The following is a 17,534-nucleotide window of genomic DNA, read 5'->3' as shown; positions in this document are numbered from 1 at the left end:
ACTCAATCAAATGCCCTACAGTTTTTAACTAAAAATAATTTTTCTAAAAGAGAATCACTTTTTCAAAAGTTACGCCAAACAAGCCTTCTCTTACACCCCAAATTCTAAAATTCTTAAATCTCTTTGAAATTTTAATTTTACACAAAATTAAAAAAACGAAAAAAAAAAAAAAGCCCACGGATGAGTGCAAGATTTACACCCTTTTCGGAGTGTATAGGTAGCATTGTCGTAATTTTTTTTGTAGTTGGTGAAGGATTTTTTTAATTTAATAACTTTATTATCTATTAATGATTAGTTACCAATTACTTTTATTTTATTTATTCAAAAAAAAACAAAATTATAAAATTTAATAAAAAGTCTATTTTCACAAAAAAAAAAAAACCACCAAGTTTTGCACTTTGACAAAATTGATTTATCTTTTTTTATTCTGCAGATTCAAGCCAGTTATTTAGAAATTTGTCTAAAGAGCCTCTCTTTTCTCTCTCCTTTTTCTCTCTCTCACGTCCTTCGTCTCCTTCATCATGACGCCATCGTCGCTGACATCGTCATCATTCCCTTGCTCTCCTTCCTCATTCTAGCTTTCCACCCCTACCCCTTCCTTTCCGACCTCCTCCTCCTTCTCCACCATTGTGATAGCCCCGAGATTTGAAATAGTCCTATATATAATATATCATAGGTATCTAGCTAAGATATTTTGGATGGTGGCTAAATCTAAAAGTTTAAAAGGGTTAGGTGTTACAAGACCAAAGTAGTTATTGAATAGATGACCCATTGAGAAGTGGGGCGTCACAGTTAATATCAAATCGCTAGCCAGAGAAGTATGAGATGAGTCTCAAATGAGACACTCTGAGATAAGTCTCACATGAGCTAGTGTCATACAGAAAGCAGAACGTAACTCACTAATTGATGATCATTGCAAGTGGAGCGCAACTCTCTATAAAGTTAACTAAGACTAGCGAGACGAGTCTTACATTGCCTGTTGCTTGTGAGTGTGCTTAAGACCGACGAGGATAAAACTTTTAGCTATACTATTTTGGACGCTAACTAAGTCCAAAAGATTAAAAAGGTTAAGCGTGTTAGAACTAGAATAATTTTAGAATAGGTGTCCCCCTTGAGAAACGAAGGTATAATAGGGCTAAACCTCTTAACCCAACTATAGCAACTTGGGTAGTGGCTAAACCTAAGGTTTAAGAGAGTTAATCATACTAGGGCTAGAGTAGTTCTAGGATAAATGACACACTTGAAAAGTAGAGCATTATAGTTGGTACCAGAGTCAATCATCAACTAAAAGTGTAAAATGAGTCCTGATTTAACTAGGGTCATACAGCAAGTATGGTATGACTCCTTGATTAATGGTCGTTGTGGGTAGAGTGCGGCGCCCCAAAAGATTGACTAAGACTAATGAGATGAGTCTCATATTGCATAATACTTATGAGTGTATTTGAGCCTAACAAGAACGTTAGAGCTTAAAGGGAAGAAGAATGTGACACTCCAAATTTGAAATAATCTTATATATAAGGTATAATAGGATTAAATTTTTTATCCTAGTTATAGCATTTTAGGCGGTCGCTAAATCCAAGAGGCTGAGAGGGGTTTTTTTTTTTTTTGAGGAAAATGTAGCATGCTACCCACTTCATTCATCGAAAGATGAATTAGGTAAAACGAGGTAAGGCAGCGAAGGCCTCAGTTCGGACGTACCACCTGAAAACAAAAAAAAGAGAGAGAGAGAGAGAGAGAAAACTAGTAATTACAAGAGCGGCGATTTTCGAAAAGAGATTGTTTCCAGAGGTTCGCCCAACGCTTAATCTTATAGACCACAGACGGGGGATCGAACAGGGTCTTTCTAAAGATTACGCTGTTTCTAACCTCGCAAGTGACCCTGTTGGAAAGTTAAGAGTAGTTCTATAATGAATGACCCTCTTGGAACGTGAGGCATCACACCCACTGCCACCATCACGAATTTGGAATGCAAACGCAAAAGCGATGATCTCGAAGGAGTTCCTTCCAACAAAGGTGAGGCCAGGGCCGAGAAGGCCAAGGCATGCTGCCATACGGACCTCGGAGGTGAAGGTGCTGACGAGGTCGAGAACTCAGAGACACACTGCCTCGATGGCAACAGCTGCTGCGGCACTCCTGGCGGGAAGCCAGGGCATGAAAGGAGTGCCAAACACGATGAATGGCTCATCATGTTCAACTTAAACCCTAAGCTGCCGTCCACACTAACGTGACGCTTGCACGACGGAGATAGTACCAATCTTGCAAATATAAATTTTATAAGATTAGTTGTGAATCTCTTTTTCTTTTTTTTTTCTTTTTTTTTTGAGGAGCCTGAAAGCAAAAAAACCCCTATATTTTAAGGTTTCCCCGTATGCTTTTACCCAGAGAAAAGAGAGAAAAATTCACAGATGGTGGCAACAACCAAAACTATTTTCTCTGCTAAATATACAATGCATCATAACAGTTAATGAATCAAAGCTCTTCTTCACTATACAAAAGATACGATTAATGCGCCGACGCTTCTCGAGGCAAATAACTTCGGCAGCAAACTGGAGTATCACCGATCGAAATTAAATAGTTCGGATCGCCAATTTGTTTTTTTTCACGTTATAGTAAGATCCTCAAAAAGCGTTCTTCCTATATTTTCCTTTTACCACGCCTTACTGAATCCATGTCGCGTAACCTTGAAGCTGAAGCCACTGGTTGAGGAGCGGGGAGGCCGACGGATTCTGGGATGTCGAGATCAACCTTCGTGGAGGGGCCCGCGATCGCTCGCTTCATGGCAACTTCGTGCAGCGGCTGAGCTTTGAACCTCGCCTTCTCTATCTGCATTTCAATTTCCAACTTTCAAGAGATGAAATCATTAACAAAAGCAATCTGCCTTCTACACTAGAATGACTGATACAGGAGGGTATCATAGCAGAAGTGTTCTTTTGGGGAAAGATCTAGATGTTTATAAAACGCGTAACACTTTGTTGGCCCACATATACATAAATGCATTTATATATATATATATATATATATATATATGCCCTATATTCAGTTGGAGAATAATCCAATTCATGGGTTTAGTTAGTTTTTTTTTTTTTTAACAAGAAAAGCTTTTTAAGAGGTGAACTTTCACAAGTAAAAAGGACCCATCTATATACTAANTATATATATATATATATATATATATATATATATATATATATATATATATATATATATATATATATATATATATGTGTGTGTGTGTGTGTGTGTGTGTGTGTTTGTGTGTGTGTACAAGTGTTTGTGTACATGTGCGCACGCCTGCATCTTTATTGATGATTCGTATTGCTAGATATGGTGGAAACTATTTCAAATATCTAGAAACTAAAAATCTTTTATTGGCAATCAATATTCTTTACTGAACAGTAAGTGGCAATCAATATTCTTCAAAAGATATTCAAATGTCACTTGGTCCTATCACGGTCACGTAGCGACTACCAACAAAATGTCGAAAATCTATTCTAACTGAACAGTATATGGCTGGCTTCTCCTACGACTAATTCTCTCTATCAAAACAATGCGCAACAATCAACAATGGTAAATGCCAAATATGAAAGAGCTTTATCCCAGTTTTCAGCCGATGTCTTATCTTGTAAAATGATACATCAGCTGCAGGGTAACCTTCCAAAACCTTTCTGGACAATGGGGTTCAAAAAAGCATAGTAACAACTAAGCCTCAAAGAAAGAACTGACATGTTTACCAACCACCAGCGAACCTGGCACCAACCTGCGAGTAAAACGGGCGCCTGCAAAATGCCAGCAGCTTAGGCTCATGTGCTCATGGTTATCTGAAATGGTTCTTCTCAACGTGCATATATTCTAGAGAAATAACAACTTCTACGTTATTATTCAGGATAATAATAGCATGAATTAGGATTTTGCCATTTCCGAGGTTATATCGGTAGTGCTCCAACACCTAGATTAAGATTAAGAAGATGACATTTTGATGCAAGAACCATTATTTAACCCGAAATAAACATTTATAAAATGAGAACATCTTTTCTCTCACGTACCAGCGCAAGATGATGACTGGACGAGTGAGCTTCTGCGAGTCTCCTCTGTAAATCATCTTCCTTTTTCTGCTCGTACTCCGAGTTCTCTATTTCATTTCCCCTTTCTCCCAACTCTCGATACAATCCTGAAAAAACAGTAAGCTGCTTACTAACATGCACCAAATAATTCATGCTCAGTTTCTCATCCAAGAAGCTTCATAACAACAGAAAACTGAAGACTGGGGCTCGGGAATATACGTAGCTGCAACATCATATAGTTACATACTTGCTCCTCTCAAGTATGAATTGTGTACATAACCAGGCAAAGTGCAATTCCTTAAAAAATGCCCTAAAGTTGCAAAATAATCTAATTCATGTGTTAAGCTAGTGTTTAAAAAAGAAAAAAAAAAATACAAAAAGCTTTTTAGAAACAAAAACTTTGGCAAGTAAAAAGGGCATATGTAAGTTATGCAGGGTCTATAGGAACATTTACATTCATGAAACTAGTAAAGAAAAACCAAAGTGTTCATTTAACAGGGATACATATACATACATATATATATATATATATATATATATATATATGCCCTATATTTCGTGCGGAAATAATCCAATTCATGGGTTTAGTTAGTTTTTTTTTTTTTAACAAAAAGCTTTTTTAAGAGTGTGAACTTTCACAAGTAAAAAGGACCCATCTATATACTAAGTTATGAAGGGTTATATAAGAAAATTTATATTCGTGAAAGTAGTAGAGAAAATCAGTGTCCATTTCACAGGACATATAATATATATGAGAGAGAGAGAGAGAGAGAGAGAGAGAGAGCAGGGCTGCTACACTCTTAGGAGCACGAAGGCCTCCGTGCTCCTAAGCCATTTTCGATGGTGGAATTTCTGAATTGACGCCGTTATATAATATTGATCTTGTTGTAGATAGTATAAAGAATTTTGTAACAAAATTTCATTTGATTTGAATACTTTTACACCATTATACTTGAAAACGGCATACATCAACCATTAAAAATTATTGATTTTGAACCCTTTCGATCACTAGGTAATGATATAAAAAAACTAGGTAAATGATATAAAAAAACCGCAAAAATTATTTTCTATAAACTTCAAATACGCTAGATCAAGTCTAATGGAGCTGATTGTCGATTCAGAAATTCCATCATCGAAAACGGCTCAGGAGCATGGAGGCCTCTGTGCTCCTAAGAGCACAACAGTCCTGCTCTCTCTCTCTCTCTCTCTCTCTCTCTATTGATAGTGGGGCTACAATACTATTGATAGTAGAGAAATACTGTTTGATATTTACTTTTTATCCCTTAGATACCTAGAGTTTACTATTTGGTGGAGGTACTATTATTGATCCAATAGCTAAAAAGTTCATAGTAAACATTATTCATCTACTATCAATAGTATTCCGCTGGACTATAGAGAGAGAGAGAGACAAAGGGAGAGAGAGTTGGGCGAGGATACTATTAATAGCAAATGGGCTCTGTTGCTACCGATTTTTTTTCAATTAGACTCCACATCGACGATCGACACCATTGGACATGATCTATACAACTTGAAGTATTTAGAAATTAAATTTCAAATCTTTTCGACATCATTAATCTAATGATCAAAGGATTGCAAAAATTGTAATTTTGATAGTTGGTGTTCGCTCGTTTAACGATGTAAAGAGACTAAATCAATTGAGTTTTGGTTAGAAAATTCGTTACACTATTTTAAATAAAATTTATACCACGGATATAAGTGCCCATCGGCGCAGGCCGTATCTATCATGCCATATCGTGCCAACAATATATCGACACGATACAGCCCCAGTGCCAATAGCATAGCTCAAAACCCTCTATTTTTCAAATTAGTAAGTAATTTTCTCAATAAAGTTCAAAAGATTTGATAAAGATGCATAATAAACCGTTAGAATATTTTATTGCTAAAGAAAATAAATATTTCAAGCCATTATGTGTCGGCACATATATTTTTTGTGACCGGCACGCATTGGCACGGCCCGGCATATACCGTGTCGTACCACGCCGGCAAATTTTCGGCACGACCCCGTAGCACGGCACTTAAATCCATGATCTATACTCTTGATCTCTATTACAAGAATCCTATCAACACTTTTTGAAGGATATTTATTTTTAGCCATTCATTTTGTATCCACTTGATGCACAAGAGGACAATATCAAAAAAAATATGAAATTTGATTTCTAGATACATCTAATGGTTTAAGTCATGTTCAACGGTGTCGATCGTCGATTCGGAAGCTCCATTATCGAACACAAATTGGTAGCAATGGACCCAGTTTTCTACCAATAGTATTCTAGCTCAACTCTATATATATATATAGGTGCTACCAATAGCACCAAGCACCTGGCGCTACCAAGTTTTCCGTCGTTAGATCTACCCCATTGACCATTTTCACTCGTTATATTATACTATTCAACCAATCACCCACTCAACCCTAAAGGGACCAGTATCATCCTAACCACACATCCCTCCATCAAAGGGCCGAAAACCTAACAACACCAATGGCTTGCTGCTATTAATAGTATAACCTAGTTCTATGTATATATATATATATATATATAGAGAGAGAGAGAGAGAGAGAGAGAGAGAAAGAGAGAGTCCAGCTACCATCCTCATAAGAGGATAGAAAGCCTTTGTCCTATCAAGTCATTTTGGATGATTGGAATTCCGAATCAATGATCGGCACCGTTAAAATTGATCTACACTAGTAGAAATATTTAGAAACCGAGTAATATAATTTTTTTTAAAATCATTATCAAATCCATCGAAAAGTCGAAAAGTGAACGGTCAAAAAGGAATAACCATGTTAAAATAGAGGTGGGATTTTCTCAAATCATGATTGAAATTATTAAACGTTATCTAAATAATATAAAGAATTTTCTATCAAAAATTCAAGCAGTTTAGATTACCCTACACCGTTAAACAAGCATGGCTCAAATAGGCCGTCAAAAACTATCGATTTTGTGAACCTTTAATTACTACCTATGTTGCACAGATACAAATACGGGGATACGAATACTACACGATACGGATACGGTGATACGGCAATTTCTAAAACTTTTAGGATACAATACGCGGAGTATACTTGAATAAAATATTATTTTAAATATATTTAAATATATGTTGATTATATGTAATGATATATTAAGATAAATCAGGATATCAGGATTATAATAAGAAATATATTTTGATATATATTAACTTATATAATTGTTCTACGTATGTTCATAAAAAAATATAATCAATCATATGTAATAATAATTCAAAAGTATTAACCAACTGTCATCCAACTTGATTAAATAATAACAATAAATATTTAGTCGCACAAACTAGAAAATTAGCTATTCAACATATAAGTCTATTTAATTTAACAGAAGAAAAAAAAATCATTCTCTATGGCCTTTGTTGATTAGTGCTAGTTGACAAATTAGATGAAAAAAAAGTAAAAAAGAAATGGTAAAGGACTAAACCATAGCTTAATACTGTGTGGAGATAGAACGAGAGAGAGCGCCTTCAATCATTCAAAAGCAAAAAGATAGAAGAAATGACAAATTGAAAAGTGATTGACATTTTTCTCTCTCTTTTTCTTATTTTCAATGGGTTCGAATGTGGGCTTCTCGAAAAATTTTGAGTTCCGATCATTTTAGACCAAAAAAAAACCTGGCTGTATCCCCCCGGTGTCCCACGTATCCGAACCGTATCCGATATTTTTTTTATTTTTTAAAAATGCCGGATACTTTATTCCCGTATCGGACACATTTCGAGCAAGTATCGATAACCGATATGTATCTAAATACGGCATAAAATTTGAAGTATTTGTGCTTCATAGATCACTATGTAAATAATTTTTAAAATTTATGAAATTTGGTTTCTAGACTCTAGATCAACTTCCGATCATCAATTCGAAATCCCTATCATCTAAAACGACTTGATAGAACGAAAGCCTTCGTCTTTCTAAAAGGATAGTAGTTGGATTATATATAGAGAGAGAGAAAGAGAGAGTCCGGCTATTGTACTATTGATAATACCAAGCGCATGGTGCTATCAAGTTTTTCACCGTTAGATCTACCCCTTTGACCATTTCCACCTGTTAGACCATACAATTCAACCAACCACCCACTCAACCCTAAGGAACCACTATCATCCTATTCGCACATCTCTTCATCCAAGAGCCGAAAACCTAATAGCACCAAGGATTCACTACTATTAATAGTATGGTAGCCTATCGGCCCGAGCCCTTCGCTTCCACAACAGACATTTATTTTTTCTTCACAAATTATTTTATCAAAATTTGTCGCACCGCAAAACTTTTGACGAATTAGGGGAACAAAATCAAACTCAATAAACAAATTTTGAGGCACATCAAATATAAAATTTTTTTTTTGCATTAGAAGATTGAAAATACTGATAAAATTAAAAGCTAAATTAAATCAATTGATAGTTAAATTTATTTAATTTATTTGTCATATAATTTATTACTTAATTTTTTTGATAGATCTAATAATTTTTTGAAAAAATTATTTAAAAAATATTTTATTCAAATACTTTTTAAAATAATTTTTTTCAAATAATTTTTAAAATTATTTTAAAAAAAATTTTGTATTTTATAAAAGAAAAACTAATATGGTCAAAAGAAAGAAAAAAAAAGAAGATGTCTTTACATTTTAAAAATTCTAACCTGTAAAAATTTCTATTCTGCATCAGATATAGTTATATTTTACATACAATAAAGCTTACAAATATATCAATTGATGAGTATAGTAAGCTATACAAGGCAAATATTCATAATTATTTGATTAAATCTTTTAAAATAATATTATAAGAGCTTATTGGAACCAAAAAAACTAAAATAAGTCCGTGCCAAAGCGTGCCAGCAAAAGGTCATGCGCAAAGATTAAAGTGTCCATCGACACGAGCCGTATCTACCGTGCCATATTATGCCAACAAGATATCTGCACAATACAGCTCCCGTGCCGATGGCACAACTCAAAACCCTCTATTCTTATAATTAGTAAGTAATTTTCTCAACAAAGTGCAAAAGATTTGATAAAAATACATAATAAATAATTTTCATATTTTGTTGTTAAAGAAAATAAATATTTCATACCATTACGTGTCGACAAATATATTTTTTTGACCGGCACACATCAGTATGGTTCGGCACCCACCATGTCGTATCATGCCGGCAAGTTTCCGGCACAACCCCATACTACGGCACTTAAATCCTTAGTCATGTGTATCCATCGGTGCGCAAGCATACCATGTGTCGGCACGGAAGCATGCTGGTGCCATACCGTGCCAAACAAACAGCGGCACGCCCCCGTACCATGGTACTTTAAACCTTATAATATATCTTCCAATCAAAGATTTATGCGCCCATCGGGACAGGTCGTATCCACCATATTGTATCGTGCATTAGATATCGGCACAATATAGCCCCATACCGATGGCACAATTTAAAATTCTATATTCTTTAAATTAATCAATAATTTTCCTAATAAAATTCAAAAGTACAGATACATAATAAGCAATTAGAGTATCTTGTTGCAAAAGAAAATAAATATTTCATGCCATTATATGTCAGCACACATGTACTTTTTGTGACCGGCACATATCGGCACTGTCTGGCACACACCATGTCATACCGTGCCAGCAAATTTACAGCACGACCCCGTGCCATGGCACTTAAATCCTTGTAGTTCCAATAGCACCAAGTCATTGGTGTTATTAAGTTTGGATGAAGGGAAATTTGGTTAGGATGATAGTGGTCCCCTAGGGTTGAGTGGATCGTTGGTTGAATTGTATGATCTAACGGACAGAAATGGTCCAAGGGGTAAATCTAACCACCAAAAACTCGGTAGCACCAAGTGCTTGGTGCTATTAGAAGCACCCCAACCAGACTATATATATATATATATAGAGTTGTGCTCCTATACTATCAATAGTATAGGGACTCTTATACTATAGTGTTTTAAACCATTGGATCGGCTTTGAGATTCGTGCACAGATTTGAAGTTTTAAATGAGATGAGGGATGGAGCAACTTAACACCGTTAACAAATTAATAAATAAAATAGGAGAGAGAATCCCATTTCATAATTCATACCACTCTCTCTCTCTCTCTCTCTCTCTCTCTATCTCTCGATCGAAATCCCAACCTGAAACCTCTCTTTCTCTTTCTCTCTCTCTCCACCCCAACATCTCTCTCTCTCTTTTTTTTTTATATTAAATGGTTGATAGGAAATATGACATTGATGCCGAGTATTCCAGGAGCCCATTGATGCCGAGTATTAAAAAGTGTCCCTCAAAAATACAGGAGCCCATTGATGCCGAGTATTCCATAATAATTGAAGGTGGTTGTTACTATGCAAGTCATATTTATCGAGCATGAGGTGCCCTTGGATTTGGAGGGTGTCGGGGAGCAACGTCGCCGCGGCGTCCAGGCAATGTCCGCAGGTGGGTTTGGAGGGCTTTGCGGAGCAGTGTCGCACGCGTCTAGGGTTGGAGCGTCCACGAGCTGCGCCGGCGTGTGGGGCCGGCAGGTGGGGGCGGGGGGAAGGAGCGGGGTGAGGGAGGGAGAGCTCGAGATGGTGGGAGATGAGTTCCTCTGGGAGAAATGGGAAAGAAAGAGAGAGAGAGATGTTGGGGTGGAGAGAGAGAGAAAGAAAAAAGAGAGGTTTCAGGTTGGGATTTCGAGAGAGAGAGAGAGAGAGAGAGAGAGTGGTATGAATTATGAAATGGGATTCTCTCTCCTATTTTATTTATTAATTTGTTAACGGTGTTAAGTTGCTCCATCCCTCCTCATCTCATTTAAAACTTCAAATCTGTGCACGAATCTCAAAGCCGATCTAATGGTTTAAAACACTATAGTATAAGAGTCCCTATACTATTGATAGTATAGGAGCACAACTCTATATATATATATATATATATATATGAGTCCGGCTATGGTGCTTGTAAAAGCACCAAGCATTTGGTGCTTGTGAATTTTTTACTGTTAGATCTACGCCTTTGATCATTTTCGCCCGTTAGATTATACTATTCAACCAACCACCCATTCAACCCAAGGGGGGCCCACATCATCCTAACCGCACATCTATTAATCCAAGGGCTAAAAACTTACAAGCATCAATGACTTGCTACTTCTAAAAGTATAGGAGCTCAATTCATATATATATATATATATATATATATATATATATATAGTATGTCTCCTATACTTTCGAAAGTATGGAGCCTTCCATGTTTATAAGTTGTTTTTGATGATGAAGCATCCGATTTGGCGATCGGTTCAGTTAGGCATGATCTACGCTATTAGAACTATTTAGAAACCAAATTTCATAATTTTTTGACATCATTTACCAAGTGATCAAAAAGTCTAAAAAATGACTATTTTAACGGTCGATGTGGTGCATTTTAAAGTTCAACGGTGCAGAAGAATATAAATTACATGAAACTTTAATAGAAAATTCTAGTTAAAATCAAGAGTAAGGACAATACTTCCGATTTGAAATTTGAGTCTTTTAACACTATTTTTTGTGAGATTTTTATTTTCAGCCGTTCATTTTGAGCCTAGTCGTTCACTAGGCAAATGAAGTTAAAAAATTATGAAATTTGGTTTCTAAATAGTTTCAATAATGTAGATCATGTTTAACGGAGCTGATCGCCGAATCGGATGCCCCATCATCAAAAACAACTTACAAGCACGGAGGCCTCTGTACTTTCGAGAGCCTAGGAGCTATATATATATATATNAATTTTCTATCAAAAATTCAACAAATTCCGATTCTTTTACACCGTTAAATTAGCAAGTATCCCATACCGGCCATTAAAAATTGTCAAATTTGTGACCTCTTGATTGTAAGGTAAATGATGTCGAAAAATTATAAAATTTGATTTCTAGAAGTTTTAAATGCTGTAAATAACGTTTAACGGTATGGATCGTCGATTCGGAAGCTCTATCATCGAAAACAATTTATGAGTACGAGAGCGATCGTCCTCATAATAGTATAGTAGCCGGACCCTATATATATATATAATGACCTGCCAGTTGAAGACATATAAAAATAATCACAACCATTACATACAATAATGACAATCACAAAGCTAGAGGGGAAAAAGAAAAGGCAGAATATCAACTTTCTTGGCAACCAGGATGAGCCAGAGAAGGCTTACAGAGAAAAAGGCAAACCTGTAAGAATTGATAGAACCCAAATTTGAGTTGGAATGTCATAAAGTGTCTTTGCCAATGTCAAGGATGATTTTAATATCTCTCTAGCTTGTCCAGTGTCATGCAGTTGAAGAGCTAGTGTTCCAAGAATTGTTAGGTACTGAGAAACAAGTTGAATATTACCCAGTTGTTGATAGGCTATTTTCAAGCCACTGGCAAGGCGAGTCCTGCATCATGTTGTAGCATAATATGCTTAAAACGGCTAAACAGAAACTAAAATGAATTATATTCATTGTTTAACCAACCAAAGTCCAACTATAACTAAGATACATTATAACCAGATATATTTCGGGTTGTGAAGAATAACAAAGTTAATATAGTAAAACAATCATTTTTAGTTTTGTATGAAAATATGACTTAATGAACATCTAAATCTATCTGATGCCTACCTTGCTTCTTGCAAATTATGCTGTCTCATTAATAGAAGTCCATAAACAAAAATGATGCATGTCTTCTCTCGCACTCCAACAAAGGAATCCATGACTCTGTAAACCGGTCCAATTAAATCTAGCGCCTACAAAGACATAAATGCCCAGACAATAGGTACTTGTAAGCTGGATGATGAACAGCAGAGATTGGTAAAGAACCACCAGAAATCAATATAAATTGTATCCTGGAGCTTTTGCATATATATCTCCATAAAATCATATATATATATATATATATATATATATATATATATATATAGAACTAGGCTACTATACTATTAATAGCACCAAGTCATTGGTGCAATTAGGTTTTCGGCCCTTGGATGAAGGGATAAGCGGTTAGGATGACAGTGGTCTCCTAGGATTGAATAGGTGGTTGGTTGAATAGTATGATCAAACGGATGGAAATAGTCAAAAGGGTAGATCTAACGGCGGAAAACTAAATAGCACCGAGCACTTGGTGGTATTGATAGCATAGTAGCTGGAATATATATATATATATATATATATAGGGTAGATCTAACGGCGGAAAACTAGATAGCACCAAGCACTTGGTGGTATTGATAGCATAGTAGCTGGAATATATATATACACACACACACCCTTGTAAACCCTCAAAAGTGCACTTTATTCATTAGAAAATATTTTTATAAATTGGTTGTCCCCCAATTCTGGGAAGAAATTAGCTTCGTAATCGAAAAAGTTTTTTAACAGGGCCTTTTTTTAAGTGCAAGGACCTATTTATAAAAGAATTAAGTATTGAAGTACATATATGCAAATCCAGATTTTGCAGGGACGTGTAAATAGACAACTTTACAAGGGTTTATTTATATTTTTATTTTTATTATCCCAAGTACTGACTTCACCTCTGAAGAAGATTCTGCATCACCCAAACATAAGTAAGAGACAGCTGCATATACTTGGCACATAGATTGCATCGATTTGCTCTCGGTCAGCTGAAATCACTAGCATATTCTAGTTAGAGCAGAAGGTCAGCCAATGATCTCAGTTTTCATTTGTGGCACCGACAAAAAAAAAAAAAAAAAAGAAGAAATTTTAGGAGCAAGAAATTAAAAATGATAATACAGACCTTAGTAGCTTCAATGAAATGGAAAGCAGCCTCTTGGAAGCAACCAACAGAATGAGCATATTGTCCTCTAAGCATCTCAATTGTGCTTTCACACCCTTGCAGAATAGTCGGAAAACGAACAAACCATCTTTTCATCTCTACTAACCCCTATAAAATAGCAAGGTAAAACAATCATGCCACATAAGCGATAAGCTTTAAAAACAGAGTTTTGACATTCAAAGCTGAATATAGAAAAGGGATCATTTAAAGAACCCGCTAGTTCAGACTAATGTTTGTAGTTATTGTTGCCGTTCCTAAGAATTTCCACACATAAAGAAGCATGTTAATAAGAGCATTGCTCTAGTTCAATCACAGTTCAGCATATTGTTAAATATCGCATCAATGTTTATTCTATAGTCGATTAAATATCTTTTGGAATGGAAGTATCTAAGACCTCATTGTAGTTATTTTATAACAATTCTCAGAAAATAGTTATCAATTATGTTTTAAGAGAAAAGCAAAGAAATACTCTACATAAACTTGACTAATGATGTTTCAGAAAAATTTACCTCTTGAGCTTCAACAAACTCACACCGTGTAAGTTCTATTGAGACTTTGTTTTCAAGAAACTGAACTAGAAGCATCAAGTACAATCCAGCCATCCAGATAGTAGAGTGTTGCAAATCTACCTCTGCAGAGCATGTGGTAATCACTCGTGATCAATGATCAAAAAAGCAGACTGACATGACCAAAAGAAGAAAAAAACAGAGTAAACTTGAAAAAATAGAAATTTTGACAAATATATCCCCACTAATTATCTATTTACACAAATGCACAGCAAAATCTATATTTTCACACATGCCATTCAATGAATAAATTGAAATAAATTGCCACTCTTTAAAAAACATTTGTACCCACTGATACTAATTCGTCCAACAATATTTAGTTAAGCATGCAGGGATATAAATGCAGATCAAAATAAAATAGATAATAATTTACTATCTAACCAGTATAATATTGCAGAGCCTCAAAGGCAGCGTTTGGTTCGGGAACAGGGGGGAATACGCCCTTGTTACCCCCCTTTGTTCCCAAACGCTGCGTTTGGTACCCGAAAACAGTATTTCTCGAGTTTCTGGAATAAGCTGGTATAAGGCTGAAACTGCTGTTCCACCCTTTTTCCTGGAACAAGCTTGTTCCCAGGTGGGAACAAGGTTAATTTCAATCTAAAAATAATTTTAATTATGGTAGTAAATAATTAATTAATCTAATTAATATATTTAAATTATTATTTATGGCTTAAATAATAAAATAATTAATTAATTTATTATTTATATTTAATTATTGATAATTTAATGTATTTTTTCATAAACTAATATTTATATTGATCAACCATTAATATTTCTATTAATCTAATTAATTTTTTTACTAGTTTTCTAGCTAAAATAATTTACTAACTAATTAAAAAATTAAATTATTTTTTATATTTAATTAATTAATATATTTTTATTATTTTATACAATATTCATAGCTAATAAATTTATTAATTTATTAAATAATTTTTAAATAATATTTTGACGTTAATTAATTAGATAAAATAATTTTAATTTAAAATTATAAGTCTTATTCCCTTTGTTCCATCTAACCATGCAAACACTATTTAGCTTATTTCTAGAAACAACCCAATTTTCATCCAAATGCAAAATTGGTCTAGTTCCTATTTATACCTGAACTTATATCTATCCCTAGAAATAAGCAATTCTTACTTATACCCGAACCAAACGCAGCCAAAAGAAATAAGATTCCATTCTTTGGAGGGCCAAAGTTATAGTATCTATCCAACTTAGCAACTCACACAGTGAAACTGTCCGAAATGCTTACCTGCTACCCTATCCTGGATTCCAAGTTTTCCAAGTTCCTCTGCAAAAAATGTAAGAGATAGATAAGCAACAGATGTTATAATTTGCACAGGAACTTCTAAATTGACATGTGAAAGAGCACCAATTTCCCAATGCTCGACAGCAGAAAACATCAATTATGCAATGAAAGCTTACAGCAAAAAACCTAGTAAAATGATGGGCAAAGTCTCCCGTTATTCCAATTGCTACTGAACTAGAATATATTATCATTCCAAAGAAGAGCTTCTGAGCAAAGACGAGCAGGACAATCCAAGGACAATGAGAGATATCAATTGAATAAGTTAACTTTAGCCATTGCAAGTATATTGACAATAAAAAATTCAACGACAGATAAGCTAGGATAATGTTTCGACAAAAAATTCATGAGCATACCATGGATCAATCGCAACCCGGATTGAATCCGCTTCCCGCACTCCTTAAAGATCCCTTTAGGTCGCCCCACCATGAGCACCATAAGATCCACCAGAGCAAACACCGCATTCCTCGGAAGCCACTCGCCATCCATCGGCGGAGGCGCCAATACCAACTTATCATCATCATTTGAATCCCACCCATCAGAGCTCATCTCCTTAAGCTGCCGAAGCTTATGCATTTCATTCTTCATGGCAGTGTCCAGCTTCTCTACATGCAGTGATGCAGTCTTGTAATCGCAAATCCTCAGCAGGTAGAAGGCCTGCAACATCTCGGTGTAGAAAAACAAGCCGGGGCAATGCTCTCTCTGAAGTACATAATCAGCAAATTAGATCAAAGCACGAAGCCGGTGTTGTGTAGGTTACCCATAAAAAACGCTTTGATAGGAAATAGCCTGGAAATATATTTGACACCTCTGTTCACATGCATGACAAATATGAAAGGTGCGAGAAATTGACGTATGAGGTAAAAGATAGGATTTTCAACCCATCAAAATATAATGCCAGAATTTAATCTATTGTGTTGCCACTACACAACTTAGGTGATCTTTCTAACCCAAGTACTTAGGTTCGAATGATATACACGCTCGATATGAAATTTTATAGAAGAACTCTCATATCCAACTTCTCAAAGTCTCATCTTAAACTAATTTAAAGCGGCTATAAAATTATATCACAACTTTATTCATAACATATATGAGTAAAGCAATCATATTGAATACTGAAGAACGAACCCACGACCTCACAAGATGGCGGGAGCTTAGGATTTGTGTTAAAAGTATACCTAAGCTGTATCCTACTAGACTAATTTTTTGGGTTACACGGTATCAGAGCCGCTCCTCAGCCCCCTCCATTCCACGAGTCCCCGAGTTCAATTCCCACGTCCATCATTTTGTGGCATGTATTCTTATATGTACTTTGATCTGTTTTTTTGTTATCTCTCTGATCACTCTAAAATGTACAGTGAGCAAAAGTGTAGAGGCTAAAAAGATTAGAGAACAGCCAAGGGGGCAGAATTTAGAGACCTGGTCGAAGGGGAAGGCGTCCCAGAGGTCGGCGCAGCGGCGGGCGGCGTCGGCGACGGCGTCGGAGTCGTCCCAGTGGAGGAGGCGGACGTGGAGGGCGGAGGCGGCGAAGAAGAGCTGCAGGTCTCCGCGGCGGAGGTCGGCGGCGGCGGCGGAGCCGGTGGCGAGGGAGGAGAGGGCGCCGGGGTAGTCGGCGTCGACGGCGAGCGCGGAGGCTAGCTGGGCGTGGAAGTTGCAGGTCCAGAGGAGGGATTCGGGGGCGGGGAAGGAGGGGGAGTGGCGGAGGAGGTGGAGGGCGCGGAGGAGGAGGGCGCGCTGGGAGGGGAAGGAGCCGAGGAGGTGGTAGGTGCGGGAGAGGAGGGAGTGGGCGAGGAGCTTGAGGGGGAGGAGGGGCGGGGG

General features: G+C 36.3%; 1 protein-coding gene across 1 annotated transcript; it reads right to left on the bottom strand.

Moving 5' to 3' along the window:
- Nucleotides 2,334-17,527, bottom strand: LOC109726609 (the record flags this gene model as incomplete). Its single annotated transcript, XM_020256317.1, is given in 11 exon segments — nt 2,334-2,823; nt 3,724-3,849; nt 4,044-4,168; nt 12,249-12,454; nt 12,677-12,801; nt 13,582-13,671; nt 13,806-13,952; nt 14,354-14,475; nt 15,663-15,701; nt 16,073-16,418; nt 17,136-17,527. Coding segments are annotated over 11 exon segments (1,907 nt in total), but the record flags the coding sequence as incomplete, so codon positions are not given.

Source organism: Ananas comosus, linkage group 21 (assembly GCF_001540865.1).
Source record: "Ananas comosus cultivar F153 linkage group 21, ASM154086v1, whole genome shotgun sequence".
Classification (NCBI taxonomy): Eukaryota; Viridiplantae; Streptophyta; class Magnoliopsida; order Poales; family Bromeliaceae; genus Ananas; species Ananas comosus.
Note: the sequence above shows the minus strand (reverse complement) of the source record. Positions and strands in the feature narration are given on the sequence as shown.